The 19,007-nt window shown below is 54.3% G+C and overlaps 2 protein-coding genes across 2 annotated transcripts; one reads left to right on the top strand and one right to left on the bottom strand.

Moving 5' to 3' along the window:
- The first annotated feature begins 540 nt into the window (after positions 1-540).
- Positions 541-12,355, top strand: SMYD5 (SMYD family member 5). Its single transcript, XM_056122508.1, has 13 exons — positions 541-668; positions 5,312-5,420; positions 6,318-6,457; positions 7,045-7,166; positions 7,530-7,599; positions 8,299-8,403; positions 9,103-9,165; positions 9,273-9,343; positions 9,764-9,870; positions 10,272-10,328; positions 11,051-11,145; positions 11,732-11,802; positions 11,910-12,355. The coding sequence occupies exons 1-13, from the start codon at positions 573-575 to the stop codon at positions 12,043-12,045; spliced, it is 1,242 nt and encodes a 413-aa protein (XP_055978483.1). The 5' UTR covers positions 541-572; the 3' UTR covers positions 12,046-12,355.
- Positions 12,356-13,562: 1,207 nt separating this feature from the next.
- PRADC1 (protease associated domain containing 1) lies at positions 13,563-18,276 on the bottom strand. Its single transcript, XM_056122537.1, has 5 exons — positions 18,120-18,276; positions 15,303-15,403; positions 14,755-14,864; positions 14,329-14,496; positions 13,563-14,104 (listed from the first exon to the last, which is right to left on the bottom strand). The coding sequence occupies exons 1-5, from the start codon at positions 18,184-18,186 to the stop codon at positions 13,984-13,986; spliced, it is 567 nt and encodes a 188-aa protein (XP_055978512.1). The 5' UTR covers positions 18,187-18,276; the 3' UTR covers positions 13,563-13,983.
- Positions 18,277-19,007: the final 731 nt, after the last annotated feature.

Here is a 19,007-nt window from a genome sequence, read left to right as displayed (position 1 = left end):
AATCTTGTCCTGGCTCCTGGAGGATGGGCAGGTGGGTGAGCATCAGATACCAACCTACCCCAAGGTTGGTCAGCTGCCAACCTACCCCAAGCTGGGTCCAAGGTGCTGATTTCTCTGGTGCTCTGCATCCCCTGGACCAGCCTCCATTGACTGTGGAGCGCTCAGAGTGAGCACTTGACTTGAGATGGGCCTCTCTGAGTGGACAGAGACAACAAAAAAGCGCAAACACGAACTCACCCGGAGAAACACACACACGGGTTCCCAGGGACCTACGAGGCGTGAAACTAGGTACAGGCAGACAGATACAAAAGGAACACGGGGCGTGAAGAAGACACGAACATGAAACTGCACGGACCCACGAGCACAAAAGGCGGGCCCGGGCGACAGGAACGCGGAGCACGCCGATGCACCGGGACACGCGCGCACAGACCGGCAGGCTCCGGCGTGGGTCCCGCCAGTGCGCACGCCCACGCAGACTCAGACGCTCGCTCGCGCCGGGCGCGCGGCCGGAGGGGGCGGGGCCGGCCGGGTCGGGGCGGGGTCAAGGGTCAGCGAGCGGAGGCGCGCCCAAGATGGCGGCCTCCATGGGCGACGTGTTCTCGTTCTGCGTGGGCGTGGCGGGCCGGGCCCGGGGAACCGTGGAAGTCCGTTTCGTGAGCAGCGCCAAGGTGAGGCCGGGGCGGGCCAAGCGGGCCTGGGAGACAGCCCCGCGGGACCCCATTTCCCGAGCCTCGGGACGCCCCCCGCCGCTCGGACACTGCGGCCCGGGCCGCTGCGGGGTCTGCGGGCTTCCTGCGCACGTGCTTTGCGCTTAATTGCGGGGTGCACGGGGGCCACTGGGGAGTCAGTGCGTGGCCCCCCTCCCCGTCAGCGGCGCTTTCACGGTCCATCCAGGCGGGGGTTGAGGCGGGGCGGGTGGGGACCGGGCCTGGAGATCTGGGCCAAGGACCTAAAAATCTAATTTTGGCCCCGGGAGAGCTGGGCTAGGCGAGGAGGAGATGATCAGTTCCCTTGGGAACTGTGGTATCAGGGAGGGGAGGGTCCTCTGGGAACTTTTCTGATTGAGTTGGGGGAGGCGGGCGAGCGGGGAACCGGGGATCGTTGGATTAAGGGGGCCTTGGGGTGTGAATGAGTTTGGGTCGAGAACTGTAGATTGGAGTAATCTATCTACACTTACGCTTTGAAGCCTCCGAGGCATACACCGAAGAGTGGTGCTTTTGTTTCATTTATTAGCGTGTTTTTTTTAAAGTTCGTCGCAAAAATATGTTGGAAATGCGTGTGAAGAAAGGAGGTAAAAGTCATTGCGTCTCGCACTTGTACACATAGGTGAAAATTTAAATGACATTTTTAGAAACTGCTGTTTTTTTGACGTAGCAGTAAATCAATAGCAACAAACCTATTTACGCATGAATTTTTTAGAGCCGAGTAATGGTCTGTTTCATGGGAAGGCGGCTCATCCAACTCCTCACTTAGGAGCCCTTGTCTTTCTTTTAATCCCTGAGGTCATAACTCTGGGAGCTCAATTTCTATTGTACATTATCCTTTCTCTCCAGCACCAAGTATTTTCTTGCTTCATTCTGTTTGCCAGTTGATAGGTGCAAAATGCTGTTACTGTTTCCCATTTACAGCTCACTGTTTCCTAGCAAAGGATGAAGGAATGTTTATAGGTGTGGTGGTTTGGAAGTTTCTGTTTGTATGGTGACTGAGGTATGCTTGACTGTTGATGAAGATGTCTGTCTCATCCAATAAATCTTATTCCTGCACTCTTCGTCTTCATATTGATCCAGCTCCACCGCACAACGTATACTGGTGCTCTTTGCACTTCTGAGACCCTAGGAATTCCCTCTCCTTCTGTACATAAACCAGCCCCACTAACATTCTTGGTTCCTCACATCTCCATCTCCACCCCAGAGCCCCTAGTGCTCTTGGTTTGCTCACAACTTGATGGTCTCTTAATTGCATCACTGCCCATGTGCAAGGATATTATTCACCTTTACCTAGTGCCATCCCCCATCTTTCAGCCTCTCTCCTCTTCACTTCTTCCCTCCCATTTTGTCACCTCAACCAGAGACTTTCCTTGCCCAGCTGACCTGTCCAAACTGTCTGAAATACATTGGCTTTGGGGCTGAAGAGATAATACAACAGGTAGAGCACTTGCCTTGTATTTGGCCAGGTTCGCACCCCACCTGGTCCCTAAGCACTTCCAGGAGTAATTCCTGAGTTCAGAACCAGTCTAGCCCCTTTGCGTAGCCGGGTGTGACCCCCAAAACAAAACAAAAAACATTTGCTTTGGAAGGACAAGTTCGCTCTCCTCCCCACGCCTACACCTGAAAGAAGAGAGTCCCATACCCATTGATGTGATGAGGGATGTTGGGCTTTTCACATCTGTATTCATCAAGTGAAATTAGTTTGTGATTTTTTTTTTTTAACATTGTGCTGTCTTGCCTCGAGTACCAAAGACTTGGGCTTGCTTTCTATCTTTATTTCAAGAAGCTTTTCATTTTTCCTGTTACTGAATAAATAGTATGAAAATTGTTTGTTCAGTTTTGACAGTTGGCTTATGAAACCATAGATACTAAGGACCTTACTAGTGGGAAATTTTTGAACATTTTCTCTATCGTGTCTATAGACGTTGGCAGTAATGGTGTTCAAAGTTTTACCGACTATTAATGATAGAGACATGACCAGTTAACGGCAATGGACCGTCACTACCATTCATATGGTAGTGATCATATATGGTAGAGACCAACCCAGATGCCACACTGGCACTCACTAGTCAGATTTCAGCACTCCTTGTTAGTCTAAACTTTCTTCCTTTAGAATATCAGTTTTGATGATTTCTATTTTTCAAGAAAATCATCCATCTAATAAACATTTAAAAATTCACTGTGTAGTCATAGAATTTCTTTGTCGTCATGTTTTCTGTTGATTCTGTTCTGGAGCCATGAAGTGCCCCAGGATCAGACATTCTTTGCACACAACACCTGCACCACATTCCTGGCCCTTTACAGTTTTGTAGTTTTGTAATGGTCTTTAAAAAAAAAAATCAAGGGGCTGTAGTGATAGTACAGTGTTTAGGGTGCTTGCCTTGCATATGGCCAGCCAGGGTTCAATCATTAGTGCCATATGTGGTTCCCTGAACCAACTAGGAGTGATTCCTGAGCTCAGGAGTAAGCCCTAAGCAACGGCGGATGTGGCCAAAAAAAATTTTTGTTTTGGCTTTCAAATTGGTAGAAACAGAGAGATGGTACTGAGAACAAGGTATTTGCTTTTGTATGGCTGACCCTGGTTCAGTTCCCAGCACTTCATTTGTTACCCCAGAAAATGAATGACCCCTGAGCTCTCCCGGGTGATTCCCTCCCCCAACTTGAAAAGCTGCATAATTTGTGCCCTTTCTGTTCAGCTTCATTTTGTCCTGAGCATCTTTGTAATATGAATTAGAGTTGTGTTTCTTGCAAAGGAGATGAATGGTTTCACAGAGCAGTTCTACTTGTTTTTGGTTTTTGTTTGGGAACTACTTCAGCCACAGTGCTCAGAGGTCACTCCCAGAGGGAGTTGGAGGGGGCGCACATATGTTCATATGTTTCTTGGGCATTGAACTTGGGGCTCTAACAAGCAAAGCCTATGCTTGCTTCAGCCCTTTGAACTATCCCCTGTCACCACCATTCCGCTTTCCCCCCACCAATTCTGATTCCTTTTTTTGTTTGTTCGGTTTTTGGGTCACACCCGGCAGTGCTTAGGGCTTACTCTTGGCTCTGCACTCAGGGATTACTCCTGGCGATTCTGGGGGGACCTATAGGATACCAGGAATTGAAACGAGATCTGCTGTCTGCAAGGCAAGCACCCTTCTTGCTGTTCTATTGCTCTGGCCCCCCATCTCTGATTCTGATTCTTTATCCTTTTCACTACTAAGTATTTCTGCATTTGATCCTCCAGGTGGGGTGGGGGAGATTGATTAAAATTTAGCCGGATTGAGATGAGATCATCAGAGGTAACTTGCGCCCCCAGGATCCTATTTTTTGGTCCCATAGAAGAAAGCCAGATTTTCACATTCTGCCAATTTGGGGTTCAGGGGCTGCTGGCCCTGGGGGCGGGGCTTCCAGGAAGATAGTCAGTCTTGCGTCCCAGCTGTGCCCAGTGACTTTGTGCCAGCACCGGGCGCACTGTTATGAGTGCTTCCCGAATTGCTGTGTGACTCATAGGTTGTTCCGGGCCTGTGCTGGTCCACACGGCCCTGCTGCTCTGACTTTGGGGCATGCCCCTCCCTCAGCTAGAGAGTGCCAAGGCTAAAAGAAAACCCAGAGTGCTAGAAGGCCACGTGGCAGTCATTTTACTGCCATGTCAGCCTTTTTTCCCCATCTCTCCCTTACTGCGACATTTCAGTACTGACCGGGGGCACCATCCCTCACCTCTGCGAACAAGCAGTGAGAGTGAGTGCCTGGCAGGCCCAGCGCCAGGGCTCCCAAGTTGTCTCCTGAGTCCACTTGCCTGATGAAAGATGGTTAGTTTAGTGACTGTTTTCTCCTCCTTCATTCCCTACGGGCTGTGTATGGGGCTTAACACTAGCGCTTCTCAAACTAGAGCGTGCGTGTGAATCAGCCTCCCAAGATAGGCCCATGCTGCTGGGTAGTAAGGATCAAGCTGTCACAAGCTGTACCAGATCCTCGTGTCCTGAAAACTACCTGGTGGGTATTACAGTGTTGGCTTTTCATGCAGGAAACATGTACAAAGAGAGGCAACTGGCTTAAAGGTTCTCGGCCAGTTGGCGCGAGGTTCTAAGCCAGTCTAGACCAGTGGGTTAATCATGCTTTCAGAGTAACACCTGACAGTGTGTTGGGTGCCGGGTCCCATAGAGTGGGACACCCAGTGGTGGGACATCTTCTCCCCAAGCCTGGCCTGCTTTTCCCTGCAGGAAAAGTAGTGATGCTCCAGCATCCCTGCCAGGATCCCGGAGCCAGGTATGGGTGATGGGAGCAGCCCTCCCTGTCAGTACCAGCTCCCAGGAGGAGGCTCTAGCTTTCCCTGAGCCCCTTCTCTGGTCCTTCCAAAAACTCTTCCCTCGAGAAGAAGTCTGGGGTCCTGGATGTGGACGCAGTCGTTGGCTCTCCCAGGCCCTCTGTCCTGCTTCAGGAAACAGCGGAAAAGGTGCTTCCCAAGGAGGCGATTTTGGAAGGCGCTGACTGGCTCCATGACCATCCCACGAGGCCTCTGCTGAGAGGGAAGCATCTGGGGTGGAGATGGTGGCACATGGGAGCCAGTGGAACTGTGCCCTCCTCTCCTCTGACCGCCCTCTTATTTCTCTGCCCTCCAGGGAAAGGGGCTGTTCGCCACCCAGCTGATCCGGAAGGGGGAGACCATCTTTGTAGAGCGGCCCCTGGTGGCCGCACAGTTTCTGTGGAATGCACTTTACCGCTACCGAGGTGACCACCTGCCTGGCTGCTATCTCTGGGCCCCGGGTGTGGGAAAGAGCTGATCGGCCCCCGGAGACCCTCGCCTGGGACTGTGCCTCTGTCTCTCCGCATCTGGGCTGTGAGCCTGTGGTGGAGATGCTCTCGGGGAGGGTTTCCCTCAGGTGGAAACAGCCCGGCCCACGGGGGAAGGGAGTGGACCTCATGCTGAAGGGCTCTGTGCTAGAGCAGGGTCCCGAGAGGAGGCAGCATGCCCCTGGCCCAAAAGGCCGAGTGAGGGGTCAGAAGCAAGGAGGGTGGCCTTCGCCTGTGCCAGCCTTGTGCTTTTTTTTCTAGTTGATTTTTTTTTTGTTGTTATTTACATCTTTCTGAGGCTAGAGAATTATTGACATTATTGACAGGAGGGTGAGTTCCAGAATGTATGAAATCTCAGGCAGGTGAGGAGAGGAGCCCCATGGGCTGTCCCATTTAAAAAAAAAAAAGGCTGATAGGAGGGGTGAGGACTCCAGAGGCAGAAGATGGAATCGTAGACCTCAAATGTATGTGACACTCAGTCCTTTCATTCGGTAGCATGGTCAGTCATTTACTTGCTTTAGCAAACTTTTTGTGTTTTTTTTGGGGGGGGACTGGGGAGGGGGACATGGCACACCCAGCAGTATTCAGGGCTTACTGGAGGCTCTGTGCTCAGGGATCATTCCTGGCAAGCTCGGAGAACCTTACGCGGTGCTGGGGATTGAACCCAGGGTGACCGCATGCAAAGCAAAGGCCCTACCCGCTGTACTATTGCTCTGGCCCCAGCGGACTTGTATTGAGCACCTGCTGCTTGCCTGGTACTATCCTCACCCTGAGGGTACTGCTGTGGCCCCCACTCTCACAACACTGACCTCGAGGTGTTTGGCTCTCCCTCAGCCTGTGACCACTGCCTGCGGGCCCTGGAGAAGGCCGAGGAGAACGCTCAGAGGCTGACAGGGAAGCCTGGCCAGGTGTTGCCTCACCCTGAGCTGTGCCCGGTGCGCAAGGACCTCCACCAGCACTGCCCCCACTGCCAGGTGAGCGCCTCGGGAGCCCGGGCAGCCCGGAGGGAGATGACTGTGAGGACAGACCCTGCCAGGAGCCTTGAGAGCCACGCCTGAACCACACTGCCAAGGCTCTGCCACGGCTCCACTTTTACCCGCCTTGGCCCAGGGTTGCTGCCCAGAAACCAGGTTGGCCGGGAGCTGTAGCTCCTTTCCTGCCCGTGGTGACTGGCCCAGCCCGGAGGCGCCTCCCACACACGCCCAGAGTGCACTATACTCCTTCCGGCCCTCGTCCCCCTAAGCTGCCACTCGGGCTGTGTGTGGCGGGAACGCATTCAGTGGGGTAAGTTCCAGGCTGCGGAGGCAGCTCCAAGCGCTGCAGTGTCTGACTGTGTCCGGGAACCTCAGGTCCTATCCCCAGCACCACCTGGTCCCCCTAGCACTTTGGAAGTGTTGTTGGCCTCATCCCTCCAAAAATAAGGGCAGGGATGTGACTCAGGGGTGTGAACACCTCAAAAACACACGGTGGAGGTGAGTGCCTCACCAAAGGGCAGGTCTCTGGCAGCGTTTGTCTCACCAAATCTCACCAGATCTCAGCGCTGCCCTCCCCCTCCCCGCAGGTGATGTACTGCAGTGCAGAATGCCGGCTGGCGGCCGCTGAGCAGTACCACCAGGTCCTGTGCCCGGGCCCCTCCCAGGATGACCCCCTGCACCCTCTCAATAAACTGCAGGAGGCCTGGAGGTAGGTAACCTTTCACCTCTTCTTCCCTTCATCCTTCCTTGCTGCCTACCTGCCAGGGTCCAGAGGATGCGGCTTCTCTTCAGTTACCGTTGCCCAGAGGCTCCCTCTATTCGTAGGGCTAAAAGGGTCACGTAAGCCTTTACTTTAAACTGTCAATCCCACCCGCCTCAGCGTTTCCAGGTGGAGCCCCTGTGAAAGCCTACCGGGTTGTAAAATCCTGCCCACATCATAGCTTGTAACTTTCTATCTTTAATAATAAATGGGATCTATAAGAAGGCTTTTCTATAGCAGTCGAAGTAGGTTTCCAGTCTGGAGGGTAGGGAGGGAATTCCAGTCTAAACCTTTTTCTCCCCCTCCCCCCAGGAGTGTTCACTACCCCCCTGAGACGGCCAGCATCATGTTGATGGCCCGGATGGTGGCCACCGTGAAGCAGGTGAGCCCACCTTGGCCCTCCCCGGGGAGCTGACGCCTCATTAAGCCCTGGCTTTGGTCTCCCAGTCGTGGCCTGGGCTGGCATGCAGAGCCCCTCCTGGGCTTGTGAGGGGAGACTGGCTCGCTCCCTGGCCTAAGAGTGGCTGAGAGGCTTTTCTAGTGTATAGACCGTGATCTCTCATTGGGCTGCTTCTGCAGTTTACTAAGCACCTCCTTTTCAATTGTGCATTTCTCTTACATGGAGTGAATCTACTTTTGTTTTGTGAGGCCAACACCCAGCAGTGCTGGGATGGAGAGGTTGGGAGTTGCCCTGGGAGGTGCTTGGGGGACCATGTGGTGCTGGGAATTGAACCCGGGTCTCCTGCTACCAAATATGCACTCAGGCCATGGAGCTCTCTTAAATGTCCTTAAATTCTTGTGTAAGTATCATCACTCTTCAGCCACATTCTGATTTCCCTGGTGCTGTTCACTTAGCTAGCTTGGGAGAAGGTGGGTATGGGTGGGAGGGTGGGAGGATGTCCCCAGCAGGAATTGTCTCACCTCGGAGCTCTGTGTGTGTCCTGAGAGCAGAGACCTTGGGACCTGCTTCCCCTTCCATGTGGGTAGGATTGGCAGTAAGTAGGTGCCAGGACAGGAGTCCATATGAGCACTCAGTGTGAATGCGTGTACGTGGCCTTGAAGTATGTTTTGTTTATTGCAGGCTAAGGATAAGGACCGTTGGATCAGGCTGTTCTCCCAGTTCTGTAATAAAACAGCCAATGAGGAGGAAGAAATTGTCCACAAACTCCTGGGGGACAAATTCAAGGTCTGTCTTCTCTACTGCCCTTCTCTTCTTGTGTTCTGAGCTACCCGAGAGATCATCACATTTGGTCCCTTCCCCACCACTGAAAAAATGGGCAGCCTCTGATCAGAGAGCAGTCGATGCGAGGACTTAGATTCCTGCTGCTGTTTAACTCTTTGACCTAACATGGACCTAAAATCAAGGAGGCTGGGGGGGGGGGGTGCCCCAGTGTGGGAAAGCAGGACCCCGAGATAGGACAGCAGCAGGCAAATCAGGTATAGTAAGGAATGAAGGGTTGAGCATCCAACAGGGTCAGGAACAGTGAAAACTAGGATTGGCAGATGTCCAGGATGCCCTAGGACAGAAGGCCTCCATGCAGCAGCTGGCAGGAGGAGCAGGCAGGAGGGTGACCGGGTGTCTGGGCTGGCCTTCCTGTATGGAATTCAGAGGAGAGGAGGGACAGAGCAAGCTTAGAGGCCTGCAGGGTGGGGGTAAGGACGGACAGCGCTGGAAACGGAGGAACTGGCTGTCGCTGCCCTGGGCTGTGACATCAAGCAGGTCCTGGACTCTGAAGATGCCGGTTCTGTGGCTTCCCTCTGTGCCCGGGCAGAGCGCGGTCCCCTTCCCTTCCCTCTCCTCTCCCTCTGCATCTTCTGCACCCTGCCTGGGTGGTGATGGGAAATCCCTAGGGATGCACACCTCTCCCTGCTTCCCCCAAACCAGGGCCAGCTGGAGCTCCTGAGGAGACTCTTCACAGAGGCACTTTATGAGGAAGCGCTCAGTCAGGTGAGCCTGGGGAAGGGGGCCAGTGGCCTTTCAGGCACTCAAGCTCTGCAGGAGCCAGTGGCCGAGCATCTACTGAGCCTGAGTGCACATCTCTTTCTCACCCACAGTGGTTCACTCCAGATGGATTCCGCTCTCTCTTTGCTCTTGTTGGGACCAACGGCCAAGGAATTGGGACCAGGTTAGGAGAGAATATTCCAGAGCTATGGGGTTTATCCCTCTGGGGCCTGAATGGGAGATTCCACGGGGCACTACATTGCCCAGATCTTTTTTTTTTTTTTCCGGTTGTTTGGTTTGGAGGCCACACCTGGTGGTGCTCAGAGGTTACTCCTGCCTCTGCACTCAGGAATCACTCCTGGTGGTATTCTGGGGACCATATGGGATGCCAAGCTGGGGAATGAATCCAGGTTGGCTGCATGCAAGACAAACGCCCTTCCCACTGTACTATCACTCCCACCCCTGTCCAGGTCTGCTTAAGGCTAGAAGGGGTTGGTCTTCTGGGGAAAATGGAGAAAGAAATAGGCTTAACCTGCCTAGAGTTGGAGGGCCCTGTGAGCTGGGCCCCCTCCTCCCCAACCATGGCTGCCTGGGACGCCCCCAGCTCTCTAAGCCAGTGGGTTCATGCCTGTGATGCTCTGGAGCTGAAACCGCAGGACCGTGAGAAGCTGGACACCTTCATTGACCAGCTCTACAAGGACATCGAGTCAGGTTGGTGAGCTAGCGCTCTCCCCTTCCCTCAACCCCTCACTGCTGCCAGTGCCCGAGTTTGAAGCCAGACACAGCCTTCCCCCAGGAGCTGAGCTTGCGGTTGGGGAGTGGAAGCCCTGTGTGCCGGGGGAAGTTTCAGGTCTGGCTCCAGGGTACACGGATAAGAAATGGCCCTGGGATCCAGACACTCCCGGCTGGGGTGGGGAGTGGACAGAGAGTGATCATTTGTTACAGAAAAGCAGAACTCATGCCTTGAAGAAGCAACTCCAGGTAAAATAGTTGAGATTGGGGAGATTAGTTTGGTAGCATGGCAGGACATGGAGCCAAGGTCTGTCCTTGTGAGCTTGCTTTTTCCCACCTATAAAATGATAGAATAACACCCGCATGTTACTCCCTTCCAGCCACGGGCGAGTTTCTTAACTGCGAAGGATCTGGCCTGTTTGTGCTTCAGAGCTGCTGTAAGTGACTGCACTGGGGAGGGCAGAGTTCGTGTCTCTTAATGAACCTCTTGTAGGCCAGTCGAGTTGAGTCTTAGTTCTGGATTTCTTGGGATTCCCCTGAGCCCTTTCTATTGTATATGTTTTCAGTCAGTGGATTGCTCCTCCTTTAATATAGTTCTAAACATAAAGCCTTCCATGGAGCCAGGCCCTGTGCTGAGGCTGGGACATACCTCTGGTTCTTGAAAGGGGCAGCGTGCACTCTGCACCACCAACCCCCTGTGATTCTCAAGAGGGGCAATCAGGAGAGTGCTGGAGACCCTGGGGACCCCGGCAGGGAGGAGAAGCAGAGCCGGCTAAGACTGTCCGCTCTCTGATCCCTTGGTGCAAACGGTTGCTCTGCCCTCCTAGATTTGGCTCTGGGGGTGCCTGGCTCAGCCGTTAGCAGCTGTCCAGTAGCCCACCAGACTGAGTGAAATGGTTTGGCCTGGGCATCCCTTTGCAGCCCTGTTCCCTGCTTTGTGAGGGAACTTCAGGATCGCAGATGAGAACCAAGGCGCCCAGGGTGAAGCCATGAGGCGGGGCAAGGAGTGGGTGGGAGGCGCTGCTGCCCATATGCTGTGGTTTCCAGGAAAACACACTGCACAGGGGGGCAGGGAACCTGGCAGGCCCGAGGACGAGGAGAGCACTGCCGGGTTGAAGCTGTTCTTGCCAGCACTCATAACCTGCCTCTCGTGACCCAGGCAACCACAGCTGTGTCCCCAATGCAGAGACCTCCTTCCCAGAAAACAACTTCCTTTTGCATATCACCGCCCTGGAGGATATTAAGCCAGGAGAGGTGAGGGGGAGCCCAGGCACTGTGGGGGCGGGTGGGCCCTGGGCACTGCAAGGGATCAGGAGCACCAGTGGCTGGGCCCCCCAAGTCCAGACTGTTTGGGTAGAATCTCCACCTTCCTCGAACCAGTGAACCCATGGGTCTGCTCTAATCCCCTTTTTTGTTCAAAAAAGTGACACTCCAGAAAGCCTCACTCAGACCAGCTTTTTGAGGAGCTGGTTCTGGTCCCGGCCACCTTTTGCCTAACAGATGTGAAGCTTCTAAGGAACCTGGGCAGGGGGTGGGGGGTGGGGTGGGGTTGGGGAGGGAGGCTTTTGGTGGTCAGGGCTGTGTGGGACCAGGGTAGGTTTGGGGGCTCTGACTGAGCACAGCTCACACACGGCCTGCCTGCCTCTCGCACCTCCGCACACGCCTGGGCCTTTCCCTTTAAACCACCGCCCTTGGCTGAGTACCTCCCACGGCAGACACCGGTGGTCCCCCACCCCCCAACTGAGGGCTGGGAGATGGGGGACACAGCGCAGGGTGCCTCCTCTCCTCTTTCGGCGAGCACACACCTTTGTCCTTCCCCGCTCCTCTCTCTGCCCTCTAGGAAATCTGTATCAGCTACTTGGACTGCTGTCAGCGGGAGCGCAGCCGTCACAGCCGCCATAAGATCCTCAGGTGCCAGCGGGGGGCATCAGGGTGGGCAGCCGGGCGCCGGGTCAGGTCCTCTCTCCTGGCGGCCACTTCCCCTTCCACCCTCACCACTGCCCTCCCGCCCCCTGCAGGGAGAATTACCTGTTTGTCTGCTCCTGCCCCAAATGCCTGGCAGAGGCAGATGAGCCCAACGTGACCTCAGAGGAGGAGGACGATGACGACGACGAGGAGGATGCCGAGCTGGGGGATGAGATGACCGATGTGTGATGGTGCCCAGGCCCTGCGGGGAGAGTGGGCTTCTCCCGGAGAAGTGGCTGGGAAGGAGCCCCCCCCACCTCTCCTGTTGCCTGCTTTCCTTCCTTCTAGCTGTTTCTGCCGGAGGGGAGGGCGGAGGCTGGCCTCAGGCCCCTTGCCCCCTGCCTGGCCTCAGGCCCTGGTCAGTGCAGCTGAGTGTCCGGCTTGGGACCACCACTGAGCCTTTCAGAACTGCCCTCCAGCGCAGTTGACCCAGAAGTGAGTCAGGGAACCCTGTCAGGGCCCAGCTGTGTTTCTTCCACCTGGGGCGTCTCTCCACCTGCTCGAGTGGCCACTCTGAGCAGCCTGGCCTCACTGAAGAAGGAAGGGGGCGGGGGGCGCCCTCACTTACCTCCCGCCATCATAGCTGAGAAGGCAGCTGCTTGTCCAGAGCACAGCCGTGAGGGCCAGAAAGGAGGAACTGGGGGTCCAGGGCACCTTCCATGCAGCTTTGTGCTGGGGGGACGCGGGGCGAGCACGGTGACCTCTCTCTCCCCACCCCCCACTCTCCTGTTTGGACACCTGGGAGGTAGTGATGAACCCTGGTGCAGACTAGACTCTCGACTTTGTGCCTTGCCTCTGGCACAGTTACTGGCCCCTGAGGATGTGGGAGAGGCCTTCGGGGGGGTTCATCGTCCCTTCCTCACATCTGTCCCCAGTGCATGGCTGAGATAAGGAGACGGCAGGTCTGTGCTCCTCCACTCATGCTGCTCCTTGGGCCAGTTTAACCTGGTCCACGGTGGCTCTCCTGGCCTCGGGATTCCCACAGACGAGCACTGACAGTCTTCCAGGAGCCTCGGGGAGCTGGACCCGTGACTCCGAGATTAGGCTTGACTGTGTCCCTCTCCCCAGATTAGCACTGTCCCTCAGTCTTTGCTGTGAGAGTTATAACCTGTCATTCAGAACTCCCTCCCACCTACCTTGCGAGTCTGCCACATCCCCTCCATGGGAGAGTCTTCCCCCGGACACCCCCTGCCTGTCTGGCCTGTGGGTCTCGTTCTTCTCTGCCGTGACCAGCTACCCCTCCATCCCTGCCTGCCCACTGTTCTCAATAAAATGTGAGTGGTGACAGGCCTCCGCAGAAATGCTTTGTGGAGTGTGGCTTGGTTGGCTGTCGGCGCATGTAGTCGTCAGGTAGGGCCTACAGAGGGACAGTTGGGTGGGCCGGGGGGATGGGTGCTGCAGGTTCTGAGTGTGGGCTCAGCACATGCTTCTAAGCCTAAGAACAAGGCTCTAGGAAGCCTACTGTGGACCCCCTGTTCCATGGGTCTCCCCAAGAAACTGAATGGAGGCTTCCTGAGCACTCGACCAAAGGTGGTGTTGGGATCTGAGATTAGCAGTCGACACTGGCGCTAGAGGATCTAGCTAATCATCCCTCCCCCTGGGCCTCAGTGTCCTCCCCGCCAAACAGCATGAGCTCAGCTGACTGAGTCTGAAGGACTTCCCCCACCCCCGCCTCTGGTGCTTTGATTCTAGGACACAGTCGCAACCCTGATGAGAGGCTTTATTGCTAAAAAGAGGGTCATGGAGTCCCCAGACACCAGCTCCTTAAACTACTCCAGCAACTGCTGAAGGACATTGTGAGGTGACCCTCAGTGGGGGAGGCTGGAGCCAGGTGCGATTTGACAGGTCACCGATGACCCTCAGGTCACTGCCTTTTGTGTTCCAGATGCTAAACAAGTTCTGAGGTCTGGCTCTTGCTGCTTCTCTGAGCATGACAAACCCTGGAGAGCCCAGGAAAGGGAAGGGCAGCCCTGCTGCTTCCCATAGCCTACCCAGGCTCAAGCCTGTGTCTTCTACCTGGCTTCCCCTTCCCCAAATGCGATTTCCCAAAGCTCAGATGGCAGAACGCCTGGGTTTCCTTCTTCCCAGCCCAGAGTTGCTTATGGCTGGAATGTGGGCCCAACTCTTCTACCAGAAGGTCCAGGGCGGCTGCAGCAGCTCAAAGGTGGGGATGCTGGTGACATTGACTGGAATGGAAATGATGGCCCATGGCAGCCCATGCTGTTCCAGGGAGCGGCGGATCATGTAGCTGGGAGGGCATGAAGAGAGGTGGTGATGGTCATTTTCTCAGCATCCCATCATGCCCTGCTGTCCCCATCATCCTGGGAGTTTCAGAACCCAAGGGACTTTGGTTGCCCTCTGCCTGGGCCACCCAAGATGAGGCTGTGGGAAGGGACTGGTGATTACCCTTGACCTCCCCGAATCACGGCACCCAGCCCGGTGCTGATCCAGCGAGAGACAAGGAGCTCTCACCCATCTCGGCCGAGCAGGAAGAGGGCAGGGATGTCAGCTGTGCGCTGGGTACTGTCCTGGATCATCTCCACATAGAAGCTGTCATTGTCAACTGCGTTGTCAGAGATGATCACTGCCCGCCCGCCGTACTCCTGGACCACCCGGGTCTTGGAGAGGAAGGAGCAGCCCCTGGTGGGAATGAGACCAAGGAAGGAGGGTCCTAGCTACTATCCCCCAGACCATAGCCCTGGAAGGATGAAAGGATCATAGATACCTTTTTCTCTTTTTAAATAAGACTCTTAAGTAAATGGCCAACAGGCAAGTATAACCCTAAAACATTTCTGGAAGACATTAAGGAATCATTTCAAAGCATCACCACTCACACTGGTTGCTGAGTCTGCCTTCTCCCTTCTCCCTGCCCTCCCCTTGTGCCAATGTGCTCCTTACCCTCTCTCCACCAGAGCAATCTGGTCCTGGATGAAGAAACCGTTGCTGAGTTCCCCACAGGCCTCAGGAGGTTCAGCGGGAACAAGGTGGATCTGCTCATACCTTGTATGCTGAAAGACATTTTGGGAGGCAAGAATGCAAGGAGATAGGAGCTGACAATTCCATCCCAGCAGCGTGAAGGAAGCATGGAGTGCTGTCCAGGGGCTGGGAACTTGGGCATTTTTATTTTTTTCTGCACAAAGGCCTGCCCATTGTTCAACCCCACCCTGCCTTTCCACGGGACAGGGGAGTTGGTGTGGAGCCAGAGGGGGGACGTTATTTAAGTCACACTGTTTGGGGGCAGACCTAGTTGAACCCTTGTTTTTTCACTAACTTGGGGGCCCCCAAAGAAAAAAACAAGCTTCTCACTGGTGCCCAGGTGTATATTATCCTCAGGGGGCAGGTAGAAGCCCTTCATACAGATACTGACCGAAGAATGATTGGGTCACCTGGGTTTGGTAGGGAGAAGGTGGAGACATGATCAGAGATGGGGGACCTCCTGAACTTACAAAAATACCACCAAAGTCCTTGGCAGGTGTGGCTGTGAAGATGTATCGAATGTCCCCTGGACTCAGGACTTGAAAATATAAATAATCATGGATGCGTAAGCCTGAAAGAGAAAGGGTAATAGGTAAGACAGGCTCGGATTCAGATCTCGTTCAGGTTCAGATCACGGGTCACATGTCTTCCATTGACCTGGCCAGTAAATCAGGTACTCCAGGTGGGTGGGGTAGCTGGCCTCTGCCCTACAGAGAGAGTTGGTGAAGAGTTAGTAACCCTGAGATTTTATAGCTGCTGTTTACATGGGTAAAGCCAGGAAGATAGAACTCAAGTGTTCTGTCTCTTAAAGGTCGAGTCATCTTCGGACCTGAAAGCTTCAAGTTGGAGATGTGAGAGCCTGGGTACACCGTTGATTCTGGGTCCACTGCCACCCCCTAGTCCAACCACTATCCTTTCTAGTCCTGACTGGTACTGATTAACTGCTGTCTGTGCTCTTGGCCCTTAAAGTCCATGTCCATTCCCCAAATAGCCAGAGATCTGAGTATCTTTTTTTTTCTTTTTCCTTTTCACTCACCAGAGCTCCTCATAGTGGGGTTTAGGCAGAAATGAAGATAGCTTTAGGAGATTAAGCTCACTTGTCCTAAATGCTTTTATTTTCATCTAAATCACTCACCCATCTAGGCCCTTTGTCAGAGCATCAGAGCTGTCAGGGTTGCAAATTACCATGAAGGAAGGATTTGAACTCACCTCCTTGCACTTGTGGGCAAGTGCCTTAAAGCCACTAAGCCATCTTCCATGTTTGCCTTTAACTGTCTTTGTTTTGGGACACCCACCTTTGCTAGACTTACTCCTGGCTCTGAGATGACAGATCACTTGGTGGGTCTCAGGGGACCATGTGATACTACCCAGGATTAAACCTGGATTGGCTGCATGTAAGGTGAGCGCCCTTCCCACTCTATTAACCCGCTAGCAGTTCCCTTAAAATGTCTTAAAAGTATGGTCATGTTCATTTCTGTGGTTCTAGACCTTCTCAATGACTTCCCCTTGCATGTAAATTTAAATTTTAAACCATGGCTTAAAAGAGTGGCTTTGTCCAGCCCTCCACTACCGCTCCAACCACAGCTCCTCCGACATTCAAGCCACCCTGCTACCTCTTGTTTTATCACTCCCTGAATCTTTTTGCAAGCACGTCTCTCTGGAGGCTTCTTAATGCCTTCCCACCTTTCAGCCCTACCTCTTCATCTTGGTTCACTCCTACTTATCTGTGGGGATATAACTTCAGGCCAGAGAGACTGCTTTGCATGTAGGCAGCCTGAGCTCAATCCGCAGTACTGCATGGTCTGTCAAGCACCATTGGGTGTGGCTCCACCCAGCTGTATTCAGGGATTATTCCTGATTCTGAATTTGGGGATCACTCCTAGCAGGGTTCAGGAGACCATATGGGGTGCTGGGGATCAGCCCCAGGTGGGTGGCATGCAAGGCAAGCACCGTGGCCGCTTGTACTACTACTCCGGTCTCCCCCCAATTTTTTTTTAATGTACAAGCGATAGCACTAGCGGGTAGGACATGTGCCTTGCATGCGGCCGGGTTCGATTTCTCCGTCCCTCTTGGAGAGCCCGGCAAGCTACCGAGGGTATCCCGCCCGCACGGCAGAGCCTGCCAAGCTCCCCGTGGCATATTCGATATGCCAAAAACAGTAACAACAAGTCTCACAATAGAGACGTAACTGGTGCCCGCTGGAGCAAATCGATGAACAACGGGAGAACAGTGCTACATTGCTACATACTCTTTAAGTCATAAATGTCATTTTCTCAGAGACACGTGCCCTTTGATGGGCTCTCCCCTCATACCTCATTCACATGTACTTTTACTCCAGTGATAACTGTTAACATAATGTGTAATGATACAGAACTCATCATTATTTAATGCTTGTTCATAGCTTTCTTATATGCCATATCCATAGTACCTAAAATAGTGCCCAGGAAAGAGTGAAACGAGGGGGGCTGAGAAATAGTACAGCAAACAGGGCACTTGCCTTGCATAAGGCTGACCAAAGTTCAACCCTCAGTATTCTATTCCCTGAACCCCTCCAGGGGTGATTCCTGAGTACAAAGCCCTGAGCATTGTCAGGTGTGCCCCCAACCCCGACCAAAAAAAAAAAAAAAAGCAAAATGAATTAACTCCTATTTCCCACTCAACAGCACAGGGGAAAAAGGCAGAACAATCAAATTTGCTTTATGGGGAATACTTCCTCAGCAAAATGTTATAAGTTTCACCTAGGAAACCTTCTAGCCTTCTAGATTAACACTAAACTTTTCCTTCTTACACATATCATCATATCATTTGTCAGCCCCTTGTATCAACTGATCTATGAAAATTCAGGGTGGAGACAGCATTTTTGTACTTGTGTGGATGCAAGCTGTGTGCGTGCGCGCGCGTGTGTGTGTGTGTGAGTGATTCTGTCTGCGACTGTGCCCACAGGTAGGAAAGTGTGCTCCTGTACAGTACATGAGTGCTCTTGCACATTTCTACAGTTCGCACTATTCCCTAGTAGCCCGCTCAGCCGCCAGAATCCCAGGCAGTGGAAGGTGGCGTCCAGTGGGAGGTGAAATCATGCCCAGCTCTGGGAAGCCGAGAACTTTAGCCTCAAGCCGAGTCCAGCCCCCAAATGACTGGGAGCCAGCACCCACCGGCCCTGCCCTGCCCTGCCCTGCCCAGAACTGGCGGGGTTCCCCAAGGTGACCCGTGGCCCCCCAGCCCTAGACGCGCGCAAGCTGGACGGCTAGCCCCGCCCCCGCTGCGCAGCCCCACCCGATGCCGCTCACCATGGGCCACGACGCACGCGGGGAGCCAGAGCACGAGACACCACCAGCCCGCGGCGCCGGGGACCATCTCCAGGGCCCGGTCCGGCGCCGCGCTTCCTCCAGTCACCCCGGCCGCGCGTCGCTGTCTGGACTTCAGCCTGACAGCTGCGGTGGCCTCCCGCCCACAGACCCGCTCTAGCCTCCAGTAGGCGGACGGGACAGAGGCCCGCCGCTGATTGGCTCTGACGCCTGCTCACGTAACCACACTTCCCGCCCCTGCCGCCTCACCCACTTCCTATTGGCTGGGGCAAGTAGGGCCGAGGGTTGATTGGTGTATATTCTTAATACCAACTGCCAACCCGCCCCCGCCCCCAGCCTCAGCCCCGCCCCTGCGTTTCGCAGTTCGCTGTCGACCAGGTCGGCTGGACCACGCTCTCCGGTGGGCGGGCTGGGCGCTGTGGGAACTAACTGGAGGGTGCACCCAGGTGCCGCACGACTCGCTTCAGCAGCCGAGGGTCTAGCCGTTAGCTGTCGGGGCGTGGGCCGCGCTTTCCGGGAGGATGCTTCTTCCTTACTTCCCATGCTCCCCCGCCCCCGGCGGCGCTTTTTAATCTAACGTTCAAGTGGTTTCCCGCGCTCCTCATTCTATCCGTCCTGTGTCCAGTTAGTTCCACAGCAAGGGCATCCTCGAGGACTCGGCCTTGGCCATCGCAGAGCCAGGAAACCGGACGGTTGGGTACCCGCTTCTGTGCCATTCGTTGTCCAACTGTGACTTTGGATGATCACCTTTGTGGACCTCCTCAGACTCAATACCCTCCCCTGTAAAAAGGAGCTTGATGATAATACCAACGCTGTCGACTTGTGAAAATTAAATTAGATCACTCACACTAAGGAAATAAGATCATTCAC

This window comes from Sorex fumeus, unplaced genomic scaffold (genome assembly GCF_029834395.1).
Source record: "Sorex fumeus unplaced genomic scaffold, SorFum_2.1 ptg000006l, whole genome shotgun sequence".
NCBI classification, from domain to species: domain Eukaryota; kingdom Metazoa; phylum Chordata; class Mammalia; order Eulipotyphla; family Soricidae; genus Sorex; species Sorex fumeus.
Note: the sequence above shows the minus strand (reverse complement) of the source record. Positions and strands in the feature narration are given on the sequence as shown.